General features: G+C 35.6%; 1 protein-coding gene across 13 annotated transcripts in view; it reads left to right on the top strand.

The window, feature by feature from the left end:
• Tbl1xr1 (TBL1X/Y related 1) overlaps window positions 1-24,727 on the top strand; it is a 169,060-nt gene that overhangs the window by 103,873 nt on the left and 40,460 nt on the right. For 11 of the 13 annotated variants that reach the window (XM_063227193.1, XM_063227187.1, XM_063227191.1 and 8 more), the window contains one exon: window positions 16,677-16,779. The exons of the other annotated variants lie outside the window; for them this stretch is intronic. In XM_063227193.1, the coding sequence (XP_063083263.1) occupies window positions 16,738-16,779 (42 nt within the window). In that variant the 5' untranslated portion in view covers window positions 16,677-16,737. The remainder of the gene's footprint in view (window positions 1-16,676; window positions 16,780-24,727) is intronic. 13 annotated transcript variants of the gene reach the window in all.

The following is a 24,727-nucleotide window of genomic DNA, read 5'->3' as shown; positions in this document are numbered from 1 at the left end:
ATTGGTTTATTTTTGGTGACTGATTACTGGTCAAAGGTGTGAATTACCATAATTTATTTTGTTGTTTCTTTTAGTGGACATTTACATTATTACTCCCGTCTTCCACCATTAAAAATAAAGCATTTCTAAAATGAGCGTTCTTGCAAACTTCTTTTATTTCTTTATATAACTTAAACATATGTGATATGTTTTATTTTTTAAACGGGTAATTTTTATGTGAGTCTTGTTTTTAATTTTAGTAAAAGTTGCCCAGAAGTCATATTGCACTTTAACCTTACATTCTTGTCAGCAATTAGCATAATAGGTATTTAAATGTTTACTCATTTTATGGGACTTTAAATTTTTTATTTTTTTTATTGATTTATTTTGAGATAGTCTCACTATATAGTTCAGATTGGCTTTCACGTAATTGTTAGCCTAGGCTGGCCTCAAACTCAAGGTGATCCTCCTGCATCATCAGCCTTCTGAGTGCTGAGATTACAGGCACCCTTATCCATTTTAATGAATACTAGTTTTCCTCTGTGTTCCTTGGAGAGTGATTTCCTTATTAACTAACTTGCTGGAGGACTTTGTTTTTATTTGCTGAACTTGTGGTTGAATGCAGGGCCTTTTTACTGCACTGCCCTGTAACCCCCATTTAATTTAAGACGGGCTCTCACTAAGTTACTTCAGGTATCTTAGGATAGGCTCAAGTTTGCAGTCTTTTGCCTCATTTCCCAGAAACCTGGAATTACAGGCATGTGCCACCACACTGGCTAGCAGTCAGTCATTATATACTCAGGTACCTATCTTTTCTTACATGGTTCTTGAATTTCCAATCGTGGTTTAAAAGGTTTAGCTTTCTAGATTGGAATGGTAGACTGGTATTTTGGTAGGAAATGTATCAATGACATGTGTATATGTACATAGTATAGATACACATATGTGTACCTATTTGAAGTATTGCTAAATCCATCTGGACTTTACCGTGATGGTAAATATATGGACCCACTTTTCTTTTGAAGTGACTGGATTCTTGTAGCAGCACCAATCTGTATAACCACCTATGCTATTCCCCCTGAATCCAAGCCCTCTAAGCCTGTATTAAATGTATCTCTCCTTCACTGCTTCTTCTGATGTTTTTCTTGGCTATTTCCAGTCATTTATTTTTCTATATGATTAAGTATCCAGGTATAAAACTTTTTTTAGTATAGTTATTATTTTTAAGGAATTATGTTTATGAATGCCTCTTTTTTTGCTCTTATAAAGTATCTTCTCCTTTGTATTTATAGGTAACTAAACACCGTAGTAGAGAAAAGTTGTGGTTTTTGTTTGCCACTGCCTTTTTTTTTTGTAGATGGCTAATTTGTTAATGATTTAGTATTTTCAGAAGATCTAACATTTATAGTACAGTTTGTTTTCTTTTATATCAGTTACTTTTTCAAAGAGTAGGCACAAAATAGGATAAGGAAAAATAAAGATCCTTGAGGTGAACAGAATATGGAGGCAGTTCTAATATGTAACCAGAGATCTCATTTGAGACAGAGGGGCTGTTAATTAGATGAGATCCTTGAAGACACATGTTGGAAAACTTAGTAAGAATGTAGTAAAATAATTGCCAAATGATTCACAGAGGCCGAGTGATTTTAGATACTGTGCTGCTTATCTTTTGGGTATAAGAGCACTTGGGCAGACTGGCAAGGCTGCTTCAGCTGAAGGGTAGGATCACAGCATTTAATTCTGAACATTCTCATTGGCAGGTGAAAATGGAAAGAAAGGAGTTACATTCCAAAAGAGTAGTATAGATTGGAGGAGTAACTTGAGGTGATTCTTAGGAATGTATCAAAGATACACTGTACAGTAAAAGAGTTTGTTGGTTATTTTAAATTTGTTTGTTTTTTGAGACTGTCTCACTGTGTAGTTCAAGCTGATCCTGAATTCACTGTGTAGCCTCGGCTGGCCTTGAACTCATCTGCCTCCGCCTCCTGAGTGCTGGGATTACAGGTGTATGTCTCCACACCTAGCCAAGAGTTTTCCTTTTGAACCAGATTTAAAGATGAAGTTTTGAAGAGTAGCATGATGAAAGCTCTGTTTTGTGTAACTTGAGGAATTTACTACTTGCTTGGGTTATACTTGTGTCTTGCTAAGTTTATGAAGAATTTTAGAATGGTCACAAAGTTTATGGCATTATTTTCAGAAAACTACCCTAGGTGACTTTAACAACATCTTTAAAACAACAACTTTACCAACATCGCTGTATAGAAAAACCACTAGAGGGGTAGAAACTGGAGTGTGGTTCTTTTTTCTTTCTTCTTACTCAATGTTAGAAAAAAATGAAGATAGAAGTTATTGAAATTGGGGGTGTAACAATGCTCAGTATAGGAACAGAAGACAAGAAACATTGAGTTTTATTCATTGAGGATTGTGTTTTGGTGTTTTGAACACTATTGGCTAGTAAAAAGAGCTATATTTATTTACTTTCAACAAATAATTGTTTCTGTAGTTATGCCGCATTCCCAGGCACAATGACAGTAGTAAATAAGAGGTAAGTATTTGCTCTCACATGGCTTTTATGTTTTTTTCCTAAGGGAGGGTATGTTGGCATCCTCAGAGTCTTGTTAATTGAGTCAACCCAATGTTTGAAAAACTCTCAAACCCTATGTGTTGAATGATCTCGTATTGTCTTTGGAGATGTAGAATATATAGCTAAAAAAGTAATTTTAAAAATGAATGCTTTTATTTGTTGTACTTAAGGTTCACTTCCTTTTATTGTTGTTAAGTATGGCCCTGCAAACTTCCTTTTCCACTAATGGACTGACAAAGAAAGAGGTGAGCCCATTGCCGTTACATGATGGTAAAGGAAGAACTTTCTTTTAGAGTTCTCTGCTGGTTCTTGAGTTTAGCACAGTAAGCTTCTTGAAGTACAGACCACTGAAAGGGAAATCATGGGTTCTTTCATACTGGCCATGAATAGATCAGAACCCTTCAGTTTATTAGATAATCCTGGAATCTGATCAGGTAACCATTGGAAACAGTAGAGGAGTAGAAGTCCTTCTTTGTTTTATATTCTTGTTTTTACTTTTCCAAACTAAATTCTTTTGATAAATTTCGAAAATAGAATAAATGCTTTGTAGCCAACAGAGTTTTGCATGATACTATTGCCATGAATCATTTTGTTTGGTTTGGTGCCCCCTTTCCTCTTAATTTTAAAGAGGGTGATTGTACATTTACTTTGAACTTTTGATTAAGCAACGTAGGACAGGAGAAAGCTTTATTACTAATTCTATAATATTCCGGAAATTAATTCAGAAGTTTTTGTACTTTAGTAGATAAGATACTGCTTCATCTCTCAGCACCTTTGTTCCTCTCTAGCAAAGACATGATGTTGAGAGCATTGAAAAGAAAAGCAGTCTGTATTCTGCCTCAGGGGTTAGCCTGATGCATCTGCTGTGATTGGAACACTTAATCTGCTTTCATATTTACGTTGACAGGAAGGGACTTCTCTGATACAGTATGTGTATTTAAAGAACAGTAAGTAATATGCAGTTTGATATTAAATGATATATTTCTGGTGAAAATGTGAATATGTCTAGATAAACCCAGCTAATCATCTTCTTCGGAGTTGTTAGTTTGAAGAGAAAACAGCTAGAATTTTTGCATTCAAATCAGAATCTTCAACTATTTAGGCAAAGCAAGGATTAGAAGACTGGCATACGTGCTGACTATGAAATGATAGGCTCGCTATCCTTATTTTCATACTTTTCCTACCCTCCATGAACATAGAGAAAAGGGTTAGATTTCGTATGTTCCAGTGGCCCAGGAAAGAAGCAAGGTCCGTGAAAAATTGGAAGAGGTAAAGGAATTAAATGATGCTGATGACTGATTCGTGGGTTCAAGTGGTGTTAGTCTACTATGTCTGCTGGGTCTGAATTCATCTGGTCCTTTAAAACACATGTGCTGCAGTCTGTCCCACATGTGTGGTTATTAAGAGGTGAACATTTTAGGAAGTGCCTGAGTCCAGGTCCAGGGTAAGCTCCTTTACTGCTGTTTTGCTCTTTTGTCACATGAAGATATGGTGACAAGGTGCCATCTGTTAAGTAGAGAGCTCTCACACACCAGTTCTGTTGAGAGCTTGGTCTTAGATGTCTCATCTACAAAAGTTTGAACTGTTGTTTATCACTTTTCAAGTCTAAGGTATTTTTTGTTATAGCAGTCCAAACAGACTAAATACAATCCATTATAAAATTCCGTATCATAAACCATTCGTGATTGTTTGTAGATCTGTTTTCTTAGAGATAACAAGATAGTTTTGTGTTTATATTATTATGCCTACTTTGTTTAGCTAGAATTCTATAAAGGACTCTGCTTAATGAGTATTGAGATATCCTGAAACAGCTGGTTTGGGGTAAAACCATGCCTGACTTACCGAGCACCAATTTTTAGGAAATGAATTGCCATTTTGTAATTAGCTCTCTAGGGGACAAGAGATACTACTTTTAATTTTTATAATGTTTAATATTATGTTTTATAATGCTAATAACTATGTTTAATTTGTATTAATTTACTGTAGTATTTTTTTGTGTGTGTGTTTTACTCAAATTGGCACATCTTTGACAGGTGAGTTTCCAAATTAGCTCTTCCTTTGATGTGACACCAGTGGTCTCTGGTAGTTTTATTCCCCCCCCCCCCCCTTTGTTTTTTCTTTATGTGACAGACACGGTGTCTCAGGCTTTCTGCTTCAGTCTTGAAAATTGATCATTTCTCCAAGGAGTTCTTGTTTCTCTTAGTAGAATATATTTATTTAGGAGGCCACATATCTTGCCATGGGGTGCTCATTACTATTTAATTGTCATTAATTGGTTTTAGGCTTTTTAGAACCTGATTTTGCATACTTTTAGTAAGAAAAGTAAATCACTAGTTTTTATGTACATTTTAGTTCAACTTAAGATAGCAGTGGCGTTTGAGAGCTTTGTATCATATAATAGTGGGTCAGGTGCCATGGAGGACATAACTCATTCTCATGGCGGAAGAAAAGAAAAGGAAAGCTGGTGTACACTCTAATCCTTAAATTTTGTGGTTGGATATAATATCTATCATTCCACTGGACAAAGCATGTCAGTTGCATGTCTCAGGTTATTGGGCAGGGACAAATAATTCTGCAGAAAAGGATGTTTAAAATTTGAGTAGTGATACAATTAGTGTCCCCTTGTATGCAGTTTTGTTTTCTGTGTTTTTAGTTACTCAGCGTCAATCACAAAGTAAAAATAGAAAATTCCAGAAATAAGTCATAAATTTTAAATTGTGCTGTTTTGAGGAGTGTGATGAAATCTTGAGCTTCCTTCTTTCCAGGTGTGACTCATCTTTTTGTCTAGGGTAGCCACTACCAATAATGTGCTGCTCTCCTGACAGTCACTTAGTAGTGGCAAGTCTGAGTCTTCAGATGAGCTCTGAGTTGCTCAAGGCTTGTGGTCAGGTGACCCTTATTTTTATTAACTAATGGATTTGGAGTCGAAGTGTAATGATGCTGGTAACTTTGTTTTGGTATATATTGTTAGAATTTTTCTCTGAAACTTCATCATAGATAGAGCTGTATAGGGAAAGAGGTAGTATAAGGTTTGCTCCTGTCTGCTGTTCAGGGATCTAGTGTGGATCTCATGGGATCTTGGAATGTGTCCCAGCAGATAAGAGGATACTGCCCTGTACTCCACCACATAGAGTGACTTAAAGTGTTTGTTCCCGTGTGTTTATGTCATTGTAGTTACCATAGTTAATGTTAATTTTGATTGTGTTTTAAAGGGATTATCTGAAAGCCAAATTGACAGCTTCCTGAAGGGAAGGAGAAGAAAGCTTTTGTTAGGCTTGTCTGAACCTTTTGTCTGCAGTATGAGAGGAGCAAAATGGTGGTACCTGTATCACCAATCCTGGGCTGCTCAGCTTGGTAGCTGTTGTGGATTGAACTGGGTCCCGAAGCTCCCCCTTATTTAAATAAAGGAGTCCTAATCTCTAGCACCTTTAGAAGTACAGTTATTATACTGGTATTTATGTTAAAATGAGGTCAGTAGGATAGGCCCTAATACAATATGACTGGCATCCTTATTAAAAAAAGCTATGTGAACAAGATAGCGGGAAAACAATGTGAAGAAATGGAGAACATGTCAGCATGGCTGGAGTAAGTACATCTGAAAGCCAAGCGCTGTGTAGAGTGAACGTGCCCTCCAAAATTCAGGCTTCAACAGAGTTCCCATTGGGCTGAGATTTAGAAGTGTGTCGGTCCTTTTGAAATGTGGTCGAAAGGAAATCAGCACTCTTAAATAAATGGGGGGGAAAGGGACTCCCTGACCCGCGTACCAGGTGGAGGCACTGTCCGCGAAGCAGCAGTCCCTCTCCGGACTGCAGATCTGCCAGCATCTGAAGCTTTGTAGAACTGTAAGAAATTTAAAGTTTCTGTTGTTTAATAAATCCATAAGTTGGAGGCACTTCCGCCTTCCCCCCTCCCAGTGTCCCTAAGGCCTGAGGCCACTGAGGAAGCCAGGAGGCAGGGTAGACTCGGAGAAGCCACCAGGTTAAGGCTTGGCTTAGTGGAGTAATTCCCCACCTCACTTGTACTCACAACAGTTTTTTCATTAAGCTTTCATGAGCTTCCACACTCACTTCAACTCATGTATGCGTTGGCCTTTTTGTTTTGTAAGTTGTTGTATTTTTTTCTTTTCTATTCTTGGCCAGCCTAGCTAGATATATGACATATATAAGATAAATTAATCTTAATATATAATGAATTTTTTCAATGAAATTACATCAGACGTTTCTAAGTCGTATGTTTATATCTGTTTTGGAAGAATTGAATTGCTAGGGTTATATATGTTGTAAGTGAATGAAGCTCTAATGTACATTGTTACTAAAATACATTTTTTCACCCAGTGTACTACAGTATGAGCATTGAAGTCATTATAATCATTTTCTTGTAAAATTAGGAATGATAAATTGAAAAACACAAAAATGCCTCCTTTCTCAACCTTGTTTTTATCTTCAGGTTTCTCACTTTATTTCACTTTTCCACCATTGTTAGGTCAACAAAGCAAGTGACAATCAACAATTGTAGATGTAGTTTGAATGAAGAGTTTCTCCACGAGAAATGCTAAGTTGTGGGGTATTTTCCTGGGGGGGGGCATATGGTAGTATAAAAATAAATGATTGGTATCTCAATAGATGGATGGATGTAGTGCATTTTGGATCATTTGGGTGACCATTGTAACAAAGTACAGGTATTTTTGATTTTATAGTTGACAATAAACACCAAAAACCTTGGTATTGATGCATAATTAATTTTACTTGTATTTTGTCACAGTTTAGTACCATAAGAAATATGTCTAGTTTTCACAATAAATTTTGATAAAATATGTAGTTTATTTTAAAAGAGACTGTTTTTCAAGCTTGAAACATTGAGCTAAGGAAATGTATTTATGTTTTTGCTGTAATATAATTTTGTTCCTTGGAAAGCAGAGCATTAAGCTGTTACTCATTAACGTTTTGTTATTTCAGGTTGTCTGACTTGTCATCTACCTGACTTTAACAGATGAAATGTATTTCTTGATGAGGAGGGCAGAAGATGTAGAAAACCTGAAATGTAGTACTATTTGAAAAAGGCAGTAGATTCAATTACTGTATTCGAGTTGAGTGGGGCTCTCTTGGAGTTCAAGAGAAGGTAGAGGAAGAAACTGTCGAGTGAGACGGTTTCATGAGTAGAAGGGGCTACCTATGAGGTATTTGGTGGGTGTACTAGATTATTGCTAGGAAGTCGTAGAAAGAGTTGTTTACTCACTTTGCTTCTGCTTGGGCTCAGGTTTCCCAAATGGCAAAAAGGCAAGGCAATAATAGAATTGGGGGGGGGGGTGTTAAAAAATAAAAAGCAAAATCCCCTTATATTTGGTTACCTTGTATCTTATCTATGACAGTTACTGATGTGGATTAGCAGTGTGTATGCACAAGACCAACCCTTTTTTGCCGTTATTAAGCACACATCCCTCCACGTTCGTAGGTCTCACTGCGCTGCACCTTTGCTGTTCCTTGTCTTCAGGATACATAGGAGCTGTTACGGACACTGCTGCTATAAATGATCTTCTGTGTTACTCAGCACCCTCTCTTTCTCAAGTAACTAATAGATTATTAGGCTAATTAATTCTCCAGTGCCACAGGGCTGTAGTCTTTATTGCCATATGTGTGGTAGCTACAGATACTTGCTTTTACAGTAGAGTTTATAATACTGTGTGGCATATGGTGGTGAACCCTACTCTTTAGGTTATCATTCTTTTGTGATCACAGATATATATATTTTCTGTTTTCAAGGCCTAGAACAACAACAGGCATACAGTGTAGAACTCAGTAACATAGAAGCTAAATGCAATGCTTTAAAAAACTTAAATTGCAGGAGAATCACTGACTCACTGGATGTATCTGGAAAGAATTCCATGTACAGAGGTGGTAGTCTCAGAAAATTTACAATTTTCACTTTTGTGATGTGATTCAAAGTTGGTAACATTTTAAAATCAAAACTAGAATTTTGATATGCTAATATTTGTGTTTTAGATACCTGTTTTGTTTATTAAATATAAATTTATTGTATACCTAATGTCTATTCATTCCAGCATGGACATGCACCAAACTAAAGATTCAGGTCACATTACATCTGAATATATTGTGGTCTGATGAGCCTCTTTCCCCAGGGAAAAGCTTAACTTTGACAAAAAGATGACCAATATTGCTAAAGACCTTTTGTTGATGTGGATTATAGTATTGATACTTACTGCATCAGACAATAAAACTAAAATTTTACATTTACCAACTTCATACATGTTAATACAATTCATGTATTTTTACGAAAAATAAGAATTTTCTAAGACACTTTAATGAAACTAGGATTGCTTTTACATTTTTTGTAAACCTTTTGTTCATCTCTAGTTTATTGAAAGACAACTGGGTTTTTATATCTTCTGCATTCATGAGTGGAGATTTGTTGTGATTTTAAAGCTTAGCCTTATAAAGATAATATAGTTGGAAATTTTAAAAATCACAATAGTTATTTTTGAAATACATCTGGGTAGTTTTTCTTTTCTTTTCTTTTGGCGCTGGCCATTGAACTCACAACCCGGCATTTGTCAGGCAGGGACTTATGCTGCTGAGCTAAATCCCCGAGCCCTGTATAGTCAGCTAGTGAATAACGTGTGTGTGTGTGTGTGTGTGTGTGTGTGTGTGTGTGTGTACTTTTTTATGGGGTTAGTTTCACTTTGCAATCTGAAACTATATTGATGAGTTTGTTTGTTTATGGAAGTTAAAGAGCCACTTGTCTTTTTCAAACTTCAGTGCACCTTTTACTTGTGCATAAGGTAGTGCTGGACGTTGGAAGTGACTCGCAGTTGAGTTAGGAAGTCACCTGTGTGTTCCTTGTACAGAGCATTAATGTTACCACTGGTCTCTCATTCGAGAGATTTTTATGTATTGGGAAGCCTTCAAGCTCATGACAATTTTGCAGAGTTGTAGTTTTTACTTAAAGCTTAAGTTTTATCCTTCTCAAAAAATATTGTTAATTATTTTCTTTGAAATCACAGTTTCATTTCATTCATTTGCAAGAAAATATCTGTCAAACTTGCAACCTGAATAGCCAGACTATTATTTGCTCTTTGAAGAATAAATGATATTCATGAAAAAAGTGGTTGGTTCAGATTGTGATTCTAACAGTGATTTTTCTTTGTGACAACCATTATTTTAATATACAACAGAAGTGCTTTATGTGGGCTCAATAGTTTGTTACATAAGATTTTTGGTTTTTTGAGATGGGATCTCTCTGTGGAGCCCAGGCTGGTCTTGTACTCATTGTGGGGGCTCAGGTTGGCCTCAGTCAACAATCCTCCTGCCTCATCCTCCCAAGTGTGGCATTATAGGCATGTGCCACCATGCCCAGCTGTTAACTAAGATATTAGAAAAACACATTAGATGATGAAGAATTTAATGAAGTTGATAATTGATGCTGCCTCATTCAAGAATATTCTTTAGGGAAGATACTTTTTTAATGCATAGTGATGAAAAAATGCACTGAATTAGTAGTGTGATAAGGTGCTTATGTCTTGATTTATACTAGGGAAGTTGTGAGTAGTTTTGTTTGTTCTGTTTTTGGTATTGGAGATCAAAGCCCTGGGCTTGTATGTGTTTAGGCAAGTGGTCTATCACTGCTTAACTGTATCCCTAACTGATGGATATGAGTAGTTTTAACCACTATTGGTTTGTAATATTGGTGTAAATGTCAATTTGGTGAAAAAGGTAAATAACACTATTTTAAAAATCCTATAACCTTATAGGTCTCTTAAAATTTCCAGAAGTATAGAGACCTTACTTTCAAGAACCAGTTCTATACTAACTAAAAAGTTGATCAAATTTGTCTTGAGCATGGCAAAAATACTGATCGTTAAAATTTGAGCACTTGAATAGAGTTAACAGCAAAGTACATTTATGGTGTGCAGCTGTAGTGTCTTTCCTGAGACAGTGTTGTGCAGAAAATGTGTGTGTGCAGGCGGACATGTGTAGAGTGATTGGTAGGATTCTTTACCAAAAAAATAGGGCCTCAGTGTGGTTATGAAGTGATGCATTTGTTGTGTTCCTCTGTGGTCTTTTTTGTTTGCTGCATGATTTTTAAACAAAATGTTATGGGAATAATGCTGACAACTGTTTATTCTTTTCCTGTGAAATTGCCCTGTGAGACTTTCGTGGTAGATTTCCCCCTCCCCACTGTTTTCAATGAAATTTGATAGTGTGCTCCAGTTTATACGTGTCACCAGTCTCTTACTCCAATTTCCTATATATTTTGTATTTGAGGTTTACTGATATCTGGAGATGGGGGAGGATTGTCTGTCTGTCAATCTGTTATCTGATTACTAAGCTTGACTAAAATCTTCTTCACATAATTTAAAAGTTTATTGACAATTGGGGTGAATGTTCGTCTTTGCTTCATAGTTTTCTTTAACTATGGATGTTTAATCTTTCAATTGTGTATTTTATTGCCAGGACAATATTTTGTGCATTTCTTACTCTTTTCCCTCCCGAAAAATTTACTGCATGAACCAATCCATTGACACTTGTTCTGATTCACTTATGTCCTGGTATGTAGTCTTAATTTTGTTTACTTAGGTTCCTTCACCCACTTCTTTGGGAAACAAAGAATAACCTCATCTGCTTATCTAGTAGACTGTTTCATGAATATTGTTAGAAACAGTATTTATTACTCTCTCAAGTAGTTGCAGCTAGTACCCTTTCTTTACTTGTGAGTCAACTTTCTGCCCAGGCAGGTTGCTCAATGTCATCTTAAGCTTCAGTGTGCCATCCCAGTCTTAACGTTCCTCGTAAAACATCTGTTCCAGAGCTAGTGCAATACATTAGTTTGTTTTAATTGAGAAAGTTTCATTAGCTTTCTAACACTGATTTCCATTCAAAGTAATTTGAATTTTTTGTTCAGTGAATGGGGACTGACTAGATTGTTATTTTCGTACTTGACCTTGTCTGTTTATTCCCGGTTGACAGTCATTGAAAATCTCTACCAGAAATAGTGTATCTTCACTTCCCTTAGACATTTTATTTCTCCTCCTTTATTCCTCATCTCTATATCTTGACTATAATGTTATTCAACATATCTTCAGTTCTTTTCAGAATAATGCAGTTTTATATTTTAAAAGGATGTTCAATATCTCTGTTAACAACCAGTCTTTTATATTAAGTTTTGCAAATTGAAGTCAACATCCATGGACAGGTCTTTTGGATACAAAGAGAATTAAGACTGTAACTAATACCAGTTGCATTTAAAGTTACATCATTACAATATGGGAACTGATTTACTGTTCCCAATCTAGAGATTTTGCTCAGACCCTTTAAAATTGCTTGAGATTTCACAAATTAGTGTCTCCTATCATTGAATCAGTGGAAATGTTGTGCTTGTTTTTTAAGTGTTATGTAAAAATTCTTACCAGTCTAAAAATAGGCTGTATAAAAATAGATAACATGTTGGATTTGAGATGTAGGCTGTAGTTTGCAAATCTACATTTGATGTTGAGTATAAATGAATTGACACCAGCAGTCTCAGTTAATAATGAGTAACTATTTTGTTACACCATATTCCTATTTAAAAAAATAAGTTCTATTAAGATTCTTGTACAATAGATACTTAAAATTCCTTAATGAGGTAGGGTCGTTTTCCATTTTCTTAATTCCTGCAGCTATCCACTTTAGGTCTGACCATTAAAATACACTTCTTAGTGTATTTTCATAACCTTTAAAAACACTTTAATAAAAAATATTGGTATTCTTTGGTATGATCTGGGTTCTTTTTGGTGGTCTGTAAGGCTCATGCATAGTACCTTTTGACTTGTACCAGCTCAAATCATTGAAGTTTGCGGGGGAAGAAACTATAAATTGCCTTTTCTCTTTATCAACAAGAAAACAGGCCCAGCAGTTTACATCACTTGCCTTAGATCACTCAGGCTACTTGAAGCCTTACTTTTCTTTCATGTTATTGATAATTTATATCTGAGACCATTAGTAAGAAGGAATAGGAAAATAAAAATAATTTAGAAAAGTTGACCTTAAGTTATTAATATGCTTTGGCTCTTAAAATTCATCAGTTGTGCAACTGTGCTAACCATTAATCAGCTAATAGAACCACAACAGCTGCCCTCCCACAAAAGAACCCTCACAGCACAAACATTGCCTCTTAAAAAAAGAAAAAGTACCCTTTAAGAAAAAAGGTACACATTGCCAAGCATACTGTTAAGAAATTTAAAGAGGCTTATATGTCAAAATGGGCAGGTAAAAATTAATGCTGGTAATGCTGATTTGCATTAATATACTATCTTGTCTGCCTGTTTTTTTAAACCTGCACTGGTTTTTCTGGAGAGATGAAAACACCTGAAGACTTCTTACTCAGACACTATATTCAAATTATTACAAAATATGTTGTAAAGAATGTACAGAAGAATAAGATCTTTTGAGGAAATATGCACTTCTCTTTGAGTTTAATATAGTAAGCATCCACAAGAAGATGACTTTAAATGTCTTCAGATAAACTGTAGTTGCAATTTTCAGTGCCAGTACACTAAAAAGTAAATAACACTGTCCCTGATGTTTTAAGAAGTTAGTCATATGGTTTGATTTTGTTGTAATTTTTTTAGTTTACTTTTATTGGATTACTTAATGTATTAAAATAAGTGAAATACACTTCACTTAGAACTTATTTCTTCTTGAGATTGTCTCATTGTATATGAAATTTTACTGTTGCATTTGATTTACAGCTAACAAATGTATTTTATTTAATGTCTGTCACATTTTACACTGTCTTTCAAAAGATGTTAATGGTCAGTCTTAAAATTTATGTTCTGTCAGTGTACCCTGTTTTATACACACAAAGTTGGTGTTACCTAATGTGACTTTTTAGTAAGGTAGGAATTTGAGAGAAGTGCATTTTGGGTGCTGTTCTTGAGTGTTACACTGCTTGGCAGAGCATAGATGTTAACATATCACGATTATTTCATCATCTTCAGCAATTTCTCATGCGTGGAATAGGTTCGTAAAGGTAAGAGTCAGTTTCCTGAAAGGCACATTCTGGCAGTTGGGAGTTTAACTTACATAGAAAGAAAGTTTTATAGAATTTGTGGTGATAAAGCCAGCCACAGTGGTACTGAGGCAGGACAATCACTTGAGTGCATAAGTTCATACGAGTCATATAGTGAGACCCACTCTCCAAAAGAAAAAAATTCTGAGGATAGGTATTGTCAAAAACAACAGGCTAGTGGGCGTGATTACCAAAGCCTGTTCTCCTGCAGGCTTGACAGCTGTGTATTCAAGGTGTCCACAGGGTTGGTTTCTTCTGAGGACTGTCTTGTTGGATCAGAGATGGGGGTCTCTTCCCATTGTGTGCATATGTCTCTTATATCTCTTCTTAATAAGGGCACCCATCATATTGGATTAGCAGGGGCACAAAACTATGGCACAAGTGCTGTAGTGGGCTGTTACTGAAAGCTCTAAAGGGTTCACCATTACTGGATTAGGCTATACCCAGGTGGCCTCATTTTAACAGACTGACCTCTTTAACGACTCATTCTCCAAACCAGTCACATGCGGAGGTAACTTGTCTCCTACGTGCACGCATACTTTTTGTTGGTTATAATAATATGAGTTTGTAGTTAAAAGGTATAATAGCTCCACCATACTGGGGAAGCAGTAGTGTCACAGTGTGCACTGGTTCCAACAAGACAATTTGACAGGAATTTGCTGTCATAATTCAGTAGGCTTCATGGTGAACTGTTATGTGGCTTCACAGTAGGTTGAAAACACATACTCAACCGACAGAATAATTTTAGATGAGTCTGTGTTTAAGAACTGTTATTTGATGGGAGTTGTCATAGTCTGTGTGTGACAGCAAGGTCTGGTTGATCATGGGATGTCACTGATAATACTACGATGTACAGTGATAGCTTGCACTGTTCCTGGGCACTTGACAACATATGACTTGAAATTAGTAACAGGATCTGCTTGTGCTGAGAATCCTTTATACTCATTTTAATTTTTCCCTTCCACTAATAGAAGTCATTAGAGTTTAGTATTTAAATAAAAATTTCTGAATACATCAATATGTATAGAAATGTTCTCATGTCAGTATTGTTGCCTTAAAATGACATTATCCTGAAGAAAGTAAATTGTGTATAAAAGGGCTACCTCTGTACAGTTATGTAGTAAGTACTCTATAGATGGGAATAATCTTCTCCTTCATTTGTCTTAAACATATCGATGAGTAACGTACACATAGACAGAACAAAGATAATTGGTTATACTTCAGACATTTTGAATTAAAAATAAAATTAGCTCTGCCAGCACTGTACTTACTACAGAAGTGTACTTCTACCCTCAGCTGTAGGCCGTATGTGCCTCTTAATTTTCTTTTTTTTTTTTTTTTGTCTTTTTCTTTTTTATCGGTACCAGGGATCGAACTCACGACCACAAACTTGCAAGGCAGGCGCTTATGCTGCTGAGCTAAATCCTCAGCCCCATAATTTTCTTTTTCTTATCCAAGTTTTAATTACCAAATGCCTTTCTCCTCAACCAACTTTTGAGGTCTGGCTGTAGTCTCTTTATTCATATCTGCCTTGATTATATGGATACTATTTGAAATGCTCAACCGTAGTTCTGAGTACATACAGTAACTTGATCAGCAATTGGTGCTGTAGTACCATTTTTGGTTTTTTGGGGGGTGGGGGTAGTGTTTCCTATTCACTTGTCACCTAACCTTAATTCAGCACTCCACATTAATTCAAGGAACTGAAAATTTGAATTTGGTAGGGCAGCACAACCAGAAATGCCACTCGTCCCACATCGTGCCAGCTAGTGTTTCATTACTCTGGAGCACCTGTGCAGGCATGGTTTCTCTTTATCTCTGCTTCAGCATTTATAAAGCATGACTCTGGAGCACTGTGCATCACAGACTGTACCAAGGCAGGACATCAGGCTGGGTCTGCAATGCTAGGTGTTCCTTAACACTGCGTGGGTCCCTTCTCCATTCTCTCTCCTGCCTCTGCCTTGTGCTAGGGACTCACCTCATAACCTACTCACGGAGCCACTTTCCCAATTTTTTTTGGAAAAATTTTATTTGTAGGACAGAGTCTTGCTAAATTACCCAGCCTGTAATCTTCCTGCTTTGCTCTCTTTAGAGTGCTGGGATAATAGGCACATCACCATTCCTGTCTAGTATATCATTTGAAGGCAGATACATACAGCTTTTCTAAGCAGATCAATAAACTACATTTCTGGGCCACAGGAAAAAAAAGCTTTTTACAGTTTTTAAGTGCTTGGGGGAAATGAAAGAAAGCAAAAATCTGTGACAGTAATTACAAAGTTGTTGTTTCACTATATAAATAAAATGTTACTGATGCTTAGCAGCACTCATTGGGTGACATTTCACTGCTTTGGTACCACACAGAGGACTGTGGTGCGTGAGGCCTAAAGTATATACTACCTGGTTCTTCACAGAAAAGTCTACTGACCTCTTTAAGTTGTTTTGTATAAGGATAAATGAGTGTAACTAGATACATGTAGGTTCTGTTTGTTTTCTTTTTCCCTTTTGTGTTCAGGGATTAAGTCTGTTCAATGAAAGTTTCATTGAATTTTGAGAACTGTAGGCCATCTTCTGTGTCTTAACCATAAATATAGAGTTTTTAAGTCTTAGCATTGCACATTAGATTTGAGTAGATAAGTCAAATATTCCAAATTATGTAAATGAGCAGATGACTTGTGGTTCTTCTCATTGAATGTTCTAAAAACCATTTTCCCTTAACTAATATTATTGATTTTAAAAATCCATTATGTTTTCTAGTTAAGGAGAATAAAGGAAACAGCTATATACTATTTCATGTAATTGTGAAAATACAATGCTGAAGCCCTCATAGCTTTGATTTTTGCCACATACTACCTTGCAGAACAATGGCACCGGCCGTGTTGTGGTTATATAATCATTTTACTGACTATGAAAGTGACTTTGTTAGGGCTTATTACTAAGCAACAAAAAATCTTCATTTTAAATCATTTAGTAAATTCAATGCTTTTACAACATTGTTTACATTATGTTTAAAAATATTTTACTGAGAAAATAATTAACTTTGTTTTATTTTTAGGGTTATATCCTGTGTTGTGACCTCATGGTTTAAGTGGGAATAAAGATGAGTATAAGCAGTGATGAGGTCAACTTCTTGGTATATAGATACTTGCAAGAGTCAGGTGAGTACTTCTATAAAGTAAATAGGCCTCAAATTACTTTAATATTCTCAAAATAATCTCTTATGTATTTGAAATTTGTATCAGTCCAAACTGTTGAACTTTGTATGTTTCCCTAATGTCTGGACTGCTATTTTAAAGCTGTTTTACTGCATGGTTTAACTCTCTGACTCTTTCAAATATGTTGGATTCATCTCAGGCAAATACTTGTTAACGCTTTCTTTCACTGTCCAAAAGCCATTTATTATGTTATTGAGTGAGCTTATAACACTTGTTTAGAAGGAACATATAAACCTCTTAGATACTATCAGTTTGATAATGTATATTAGTATCCTCATTTATTGTTATTGGTCCATTTTACTGTTAGCATTTTAGAAAGCTAAATTAACAGTGTTTTTCCAGAATGTTTTCGTAAGTTATCCCAGTTGATGAAATGAATCAGAATTCTGATTAATGTATTTGGGGTGATTATAAATATAGATCATTGAAAGTCTTGAAGTTAATAGATGTAACTCAGTGATCATTCAAGTTTTTAGATAAGAAGTAATGAAATAGAAGATCTGCCTATGATAAGGGAAAATGTAAATGAAATAGGAAAAAAATACAAAAATAGAAGGAAACCTGGGTACTGTAGGAAGGTGAAAAAGTTGGACTGCGTTCTCTGTGCAGTCAAGGTAGAATCATTTGGTGGTTGAAAATTATCAACTGAAATTTAGAGACTAAGTTTTAGAAATTATACCTTAAAATTGTTATACAGATTTAGTACCAAATTTGAGATGTGCTGTGAAAAAAGATAATTTTGTTAGTGCATATGAAAGAAGACAAAAGAAACAGAAGAAAAACCCATATTTATAGAGCGTTGAGCTCTCAATTTATGGTTTTGAAACTTGAATCAGGACTTAGCTACTGTCCTTTCCTTCACTGGAAACATAAATGTGGCTGTAGACCGTAGTTGTCATTGCTTGCCGAGATGTTCTCTGCTGTCCTCCAGTTCTGAGTCTTTTTTCTTGGGGTGTGCATTGCTTATTTCCAAGAACCGTCACTGCTACTCTGAATAGCTGAGATGATGTCCAACAAGATAGGAAAGAAAATGAAAGGAAACAAGAAGCTAAACCAACAGAGAAAAATTTTGTTACACGCTTTGAGATTAGTAGGTCTTGTTGGTTAACTGATAGGAAAGGCAGATTGAAAGAGGACTTCCAAAGACTGTTTTAAGTAAGATAAGATGTAGTCATCTTAAAGTGAAAAACTAAGGCCCAGGAATTGTTACATGTGTAATATATAAACTTGCTTACTTTTTGCCAAAATAGAACGTTGCTGGTCAAAATACTGCTGCTGTGGTGGCAAATGCCTGTAACCCCAGCACTGGGGAGTTGGAGGCAAGAGGATCAGATTCACTCCAAGTTCAAGGCCAGGTTGCATAGTGAGTTCAAGGCCAACCTGAACTGCATAAAGAGACACTGAAAAAAACAAAAGCAAAACAAAACTATGCTTCCTTCTTTTAAGTCTGTCTGTCTTTTTAACCAGAATTTTAAACTATTGGACAGGTAAAAGTATTGTGAAGGATTAGGTAAATTGGAAATAACAAAAGTTTACTGGTCTATTAGAAAACCAACTATTTAGGTTGAACCGTATGAAATTACTAGCTTTGGAGATCATGTATAGACAGTGGAACAATTCACCACTGTCCTGTCATTCATTCAGCATGTGGTCAGGGGAAATACAGCAAGGTGAGGTCAGAGTGTTAGTGCTAAAATTTTCCTCTTTCCAAACAAAATCTACAAATTTATGTTTTATGTTCTCACAATAAAATACATTAAAAGGAGTAGTAAAATGAAATTCTTGATTAATCCTGAAAAACTAATAATACCTTGTTATTCAACATTATCAAATCTCGGTAAAGTTCCTTATGTTCTCAGAAAAAACATTTTTAAATTTCATGTTTATATGATTTACAGTAAAAGAGAATTGTAATAATTATAATTGTATTCTTTTTTTAGAAAATTGCACGTTAGACTGTGTTTTATGTAAGTCCTTTATTGCTTACAACATTATTAGATATGCTTTTCGTATTTCTTAGGATTTTTTTTTAATACTTTTTAGTGTAATGGTGATGAAGTGTGACATTGTTACCTCTCTAAAAAAAGGAAACACTGGTCCCTTAGTAAATATTGTAGTTTCCTATATGTCTTTTGATTTGTGAGGAAAAAGGAGACACTACTGATGACACTTTTACTTATGGCAGTTTTTCTAGAAATCCAGATTGCCATAAATTCAAGAACTGCCTATATGAGAGTTCAAAAGTCTGATCTTCTGACCACCTGTGTAAGAATCACACAGCAAACAATTGAGTGTTTCGGAAATCTGTGTTTTCCAAATGCCCCTGGTGATTCGTAGACTTATGTAAAGTTTGAAAACCAAGGGTCAGGGATTTAGCTCAGTGGTGTAAGTACCTGCCTGACAAGTGTTAGATTGTGAGTTCGATTCCTGGTACCCCACCCACCAAAGTTTGAAAACCACTGATCTGTCTTAGTTGTAGGATGATTAGAATTTGACAAGAAAGTTGACACTAGATGTATAGAATTTTTGTAATATCTTGTAAGAAAAGCTGTAGTTAGTAACTATTCAAGGTAAAATACAAAGCATGAAACACACTCTGAGATTTGGAGTGTGAAAATACTAATGAGGAACTGCCACTTAAAGTCATGTATTTGTGTTTGTATTTATATTTGAGGGCAAGGATTAAGCAAGAAGTGATGAGACATTTTTCTCATAAGGGATACTAAGAGACATTCATTTGAAATAACATCTAGAAATAGGACATAGCAGAGTTTTATGAATTTTATTGTTCTCTGAACTGAAGACAGACTAAAGATAGAACCCAGAATTTCAAATGTAACCAATTCCCAGAGCAGTTGTAAATTTGGACACTTGCACTGTATTCTACAAGCTCTTTCTTGGTTCTGATCTCTAATTACATATTTAAAAAGCCAGTTTTGCAGTTGATTTTAATTTGAATTCCCCTGATCTGGGTTTCTTCTCTGGGTTTTCCTGGGGATTCAGTGTTTTCAGCACCATAACTTACAAGGGATACTTGTTGAGCATGTCATTAAATACTTAAGAAATACAGTTTTAGGTTGTAACTGTTTCTTAAAGGATTTAAGCAATGGGAAAGAAACTGTAATGTACTACTGCGTTTATGAAAAAGCACTGAATTCAAGTGAAAGATTTTAGTTGAGCAGAGAAGGAGCTGAGAAAGGGTATGTGCAAAGATATCCAAAGATCTGACTTATGAAGCCTTACCTAGGAAAATAAACTTTCCTGTCTGTGTAAAGGCTCTCAGAATGCTCAAGAGCAACCTTCTGAAAGTATTGTTCTGTTTTGATAGGTATATATGGTGCAGAAGTAGTATTTTTCAGGAAGTTACTTTTAATATTGTGTTTTGGCTATAGTTCATTTTGATTGCACTACGGAATCCAGAGGGAATAAAATTAGTTGAATTGTTTTAAATCTTACATATTTTATACTATTATCAATTCTAGAAGATTCTGTTTGCTTAAGATCTCTTTCCTTCCCCTAAATCACATTTTCAACAACTCATTTTTCCCCATCTGTAAAATATGTTCCTTGTTGAAAGGGATTACATTGTGTTATTCAGCCTCTAATGTTTAACAAACTTACTGTTTCAAAGAAGCCATCCTCTGGTACATCAGAACCAGTTAAGAGAAAAGTGTCTTTATCACTGGGTTTTTTATTAATTGTTGGTTTTTTTTTTCCTTAATTTTGTCTCTAGAAAGTCACCCTAGGCAAGTTACTTTTATCTTCACCATTCTGCACTTTATGAAGTAGACTCATTCAACAAATACTTCTTAGGGAATAAAATTATTTTTTTTCCTTTTGAGTAGATCACTGAGTTTGATGAGTAATACTTTTAACAATTGAGTTAATTCACTAACCTCCGTTTAATTAGTGTTCACCCAAGGGCATTAATTTGATTGTCGTAATAACTCATTTGAGCAACTATATGCTGGTAAGTACTTTGTGGTACTAAGTTACAATAGTAGCACCTAGTAGTTGTAGAGAGCTTGTTGGGCCTTCTAAATTTCCCGCTTCCTTAACTCCTTTTTCCTGTTTGGTACATCACCTTTGGCTCCTGTAGTCATTCGGTTTTAGCTTTTTTCCGAAGAAATAGTTCTTGGTAGTTATTTATAAACATTCTGGTCCTTGTCCTTTTGCTTTGTGTAAGATTTTATTTTCCTAAAATTGTGTTTGATTTGTATACTTGGTAGACTTTACTGTCATCTGTACATGTTTAAGAGCTCTAGAACTTCTTTCTTCTTACATATTTGACTGTTGAAAGCCATGAAGCCATTACATCTTATAGTTGAAAGACTAAATGGAAGTTGCCTGACAAATGCTCCTTGCTACTAAAATGAATTATATTCTCAGTTGTCATTGTAAATACCATCATATTAAAAAGTCTTTACAGTTTCAGAACAAAAATTCAACTTACATACAGTCATCATTTATTTGCAGATGGTATCATAGAGGCTTAAAGTGATTGGTTGGTGAAAGATAATCTCATCTCCTTCTGCCCACAGTCCTCCACTGTTTACTTTTCTAACCTTTACAAAGAGATACGAAGTCTTTCTGAATTTAGGCTTACTCCACACCAAATTTTCTGAGATGGCCTTTATTACTTGAAATGCTGTGTAAATTGAGCATCTCTAATCTGAAAATCTGAAATGTAAGGTGGTCAGAAGTCTGAAACTGTCAGTATGATGCAAGTAGAAAATTCTGTGCTTCGCCTCACTGAAAATGCAAGGACACTAAAATACTGTATAAAATTATCCCCAAATGATGTATGTAAGATATGTATGAAAAATACAAATGAATTTAGTACTGGTCCCATCCCCAGGCTATCTCAAGTATATGCAAATATCCCAAAATACAAAGTCTGAAACACATCTAGTTCCAGACATTTCAGATAAGGAATTCTTAACCCTCTCCAGTACAAAAAACCTTCAAAATCATGATGATAATGGACCCCCCCCAAAAAATTCCAAATACCTATAATATTAGGGTTCTGAACTACAGTATCATATAACTCATTTATTTGCTTTTTTCTTTAATTATCTGTTAAGACTATTTTGATGATTAAAATATCAGCAATCAAATGAAAGTACAGTTTCTCTTTACTCAAATGAAAGATAGCTGGGTTGGGTAACCATTCTTTCCTAGATATCTCACTTCTGGTGCTGTTTAAATGGACTAACAGTGAATTAGTTGGATGGAGTCAGATGAACCTGGCAATTAGTAGTTGCCTTGAGCGATGAAGAACAGAAGTAAGGGAAGCTCAGAATTTGATGTGTTCACCTTGTCTGCTTATAATTTTTAAGAGTAGGTGATGGCCACAAAAGAGCTAGTGGGAGCATAATTTTGTTTTATAAAAGGATGTGTGGAATAACTAGAGTTTAATACATATAGTTGTATACTTGATCAATTAACAGTAAGCAGCAAGCAGTTGTCAAACACTCATAATTAACTATAGTTACAGTTCTAAATCAGTGTTTCTTCTCATTTAATAAACTCAGTAACCATTTTTTGCTAACAGATTTCCTTCTCCACACTTGTACACATTCCTTCCATCACAGATATACAGAACAAAGCTCTTTTTTAAGAGTTGCCAAAGGAGCCAAGTGTGGTGATGCTTGTAATTCCAGCACTGAGGCGGCTAAAGCAGGAAGAGCATCATAATTTTGAGGCCAGCCTGGACTACTTAGCAATACCCTATCTCAGGAAACCCAAAAGGCAGATGGGGAGTTGCCAAAAGAGAAAACTTAATTAGTAATGTTGTTTTCTTTTTTTCTTTTAGGGATAGTGAGGGTATAAACAACATATATAAATTGCCAGTGACAAATTTGCATAATTTTTTAAAACACAATTTAGTAATCATAAACTTTTAAAATGTTCATGTCCCCTTTTCCTTTGAGGGAATCTTTTCTAAGGAGGAAATATATAGCAAATGATCATTCATTCAAATTGGAAGTAAGATTCTTGTAAAATAGCAAACATTTGAAATATCTAAAACATGAAAGTATGGTATAAATAATTACTGACCAAATACATTTATTGACTTCATATAATGGTAGTATTGAAATCATTTTAGAAAAATAAAATTTAAATAAAAAATTCTTTTCCATTTCCAGTGTTTAAACCCAAGACCTCTCATATATTAGGCAAATATTCTCCCACTAAGCCACTTCACACCTCATTTATTTTTAAGGCAAAATAGTGTAAGTGCCGGGTCTTATTCTTCAGTGCCCAAGATCTGCTGTAGCAGTGATCCTGACAGCCACTACCGCCCATGGGACACAAGATTCGCCACCACTGCTCTGTAACATTTCCCCCTGATCTCTGGTTTTTCTAAAATCTAAATCTGAAGGCCAACATTGGAAATAGACTTGGGAATAAGATAGTGTCTAAATTTGTGAACAGGAATAAAGTTTTCTGCACTTTTTGACCAGAAGCTTAAATAAGACCTTGAATAAATCAGTCTTCCATCCCACCCTTCATTTTCTTGCTCCTGTTTTCTCTGTTTGTGAAGTGAAGTTGGCAGGTGCTGGAGAACATGATCCCTGATACCCCAAAGGAAGGTGCTCTAGGCACACACACATATCACATATTCACACCCCTCCCACTGTGGGTCTTAATCATGGATTCCTGCCTACTGAACTTGATGGTTTTCAGCCTTATGCCTCTCTAGGACCTCTCTCCTCCTCCTCCAATCTTTAATCACTCTAGTGACTATTACAGAAGTACTGTTCATTTCAGATTTGCTTACTCCTGAACAGAATGATTGCTGTTTTAGGCAGTCATACTGGGTTTCAGCTGTTCACAGAGTTAGATGATCTTTTTTACCTTCTATGTAAATCAAACTTGTTCCTGAAAAAATACTTCCTGAAAAAGTATTTACAGATAAATGAGACTTTTCTTTTGGTATAAACTTGGTTCAAGTTTTAGATAGTTTTTCTAGGAAGGTTAAGTTGCATGCTTTTTGAAGTGACAGACCACGATATTCCAAAGTTTTTTTACAGTACAGTTGCATTCTAGCTTGACAAATATTTACTGAGGTGCTTGATAGTTTGTCAGAGTTAAAGTGTTGTTACTCAACTGTTTCCTTAGGCAGTGGAGTATATTAGATATACACAGGTTTAAACCATTTAGGGTCATAATTACCATATGCACAAAAATCGTTGGATCAGAAAAGAAAAGACTTAATCTACTGGTTAGTGCGCAAGGTGGTTACCCCTCCATTCTGGTAGGAGAAAAGAGCATGAGGATGGAGATAGAAGGCTCAGAAATGTGGTAGAGAGTAGTGTGTTCGTGGTGTTACATGTGATTTGCTGTCACTTCAACTTAATGTATAGTGGGAACAACCCTGGATATGTGGAATTGAGAGGGGTTGAGAAATGTGTAGGACCAGAATACAAGAATAGCAGGCACAGTGCTTAGGAATTTAGCCTTAACTGTGCAGATCAAAAAGACCATTAAAAGTATTGAAGGAAGAAGTGATACACTATACGATGAGCTTTAGTGTTCTGCATACTATGTTAGCAGCAGTGTGGATCAGTGCCCTGAACTTGAAGGGAGGAAAGGGGCCCTGTTGTAGTAAGTCTTAAGCAGAGGACGGCGAGGACTACACTCAGGGATGCAGAAAGGAATAGGTGATTGGGAGAATCTAAGGAAATGTGAAGAGGATAGAATGTGGAGGTAGAATGATAGGATTTGGCAAATGGTCGAATGCCAGGGATCAACAGAGATAAGTTAGTATGACTGTGACTTGTAGGTGTAATGAAATGAGGTCAAGTTTGTTTTGTTTGGCTTTTTTTTTTGAAGTCTTGAAACAAAGTTTTGAAACAAAATAGTTTTAGTGGAAGGAGGAAGAAGT

This window comes from Cavia porcellus, unplaced genomic scaffold, assembly GCF_034190915.1.
Source record: "Cavia porcellus strain 051 isolate PalLab524CR breed Dunkin Hartley unplaced genomic scaffold, mCavPor4.1 scaffold_17, whole genome shotgun sequence".
In the NCBI taxonomy this organism is placed as follows: Eukaryota; Metazoa; Chordata; class Mammalia; order Rodentia; family Caviidae; genus Cavia; species Cavia porcellus.
Note: the sequence above shows the minus strand (reverse complement) of the source record. Positions and strands in the feature narration are given on the sequence as shown.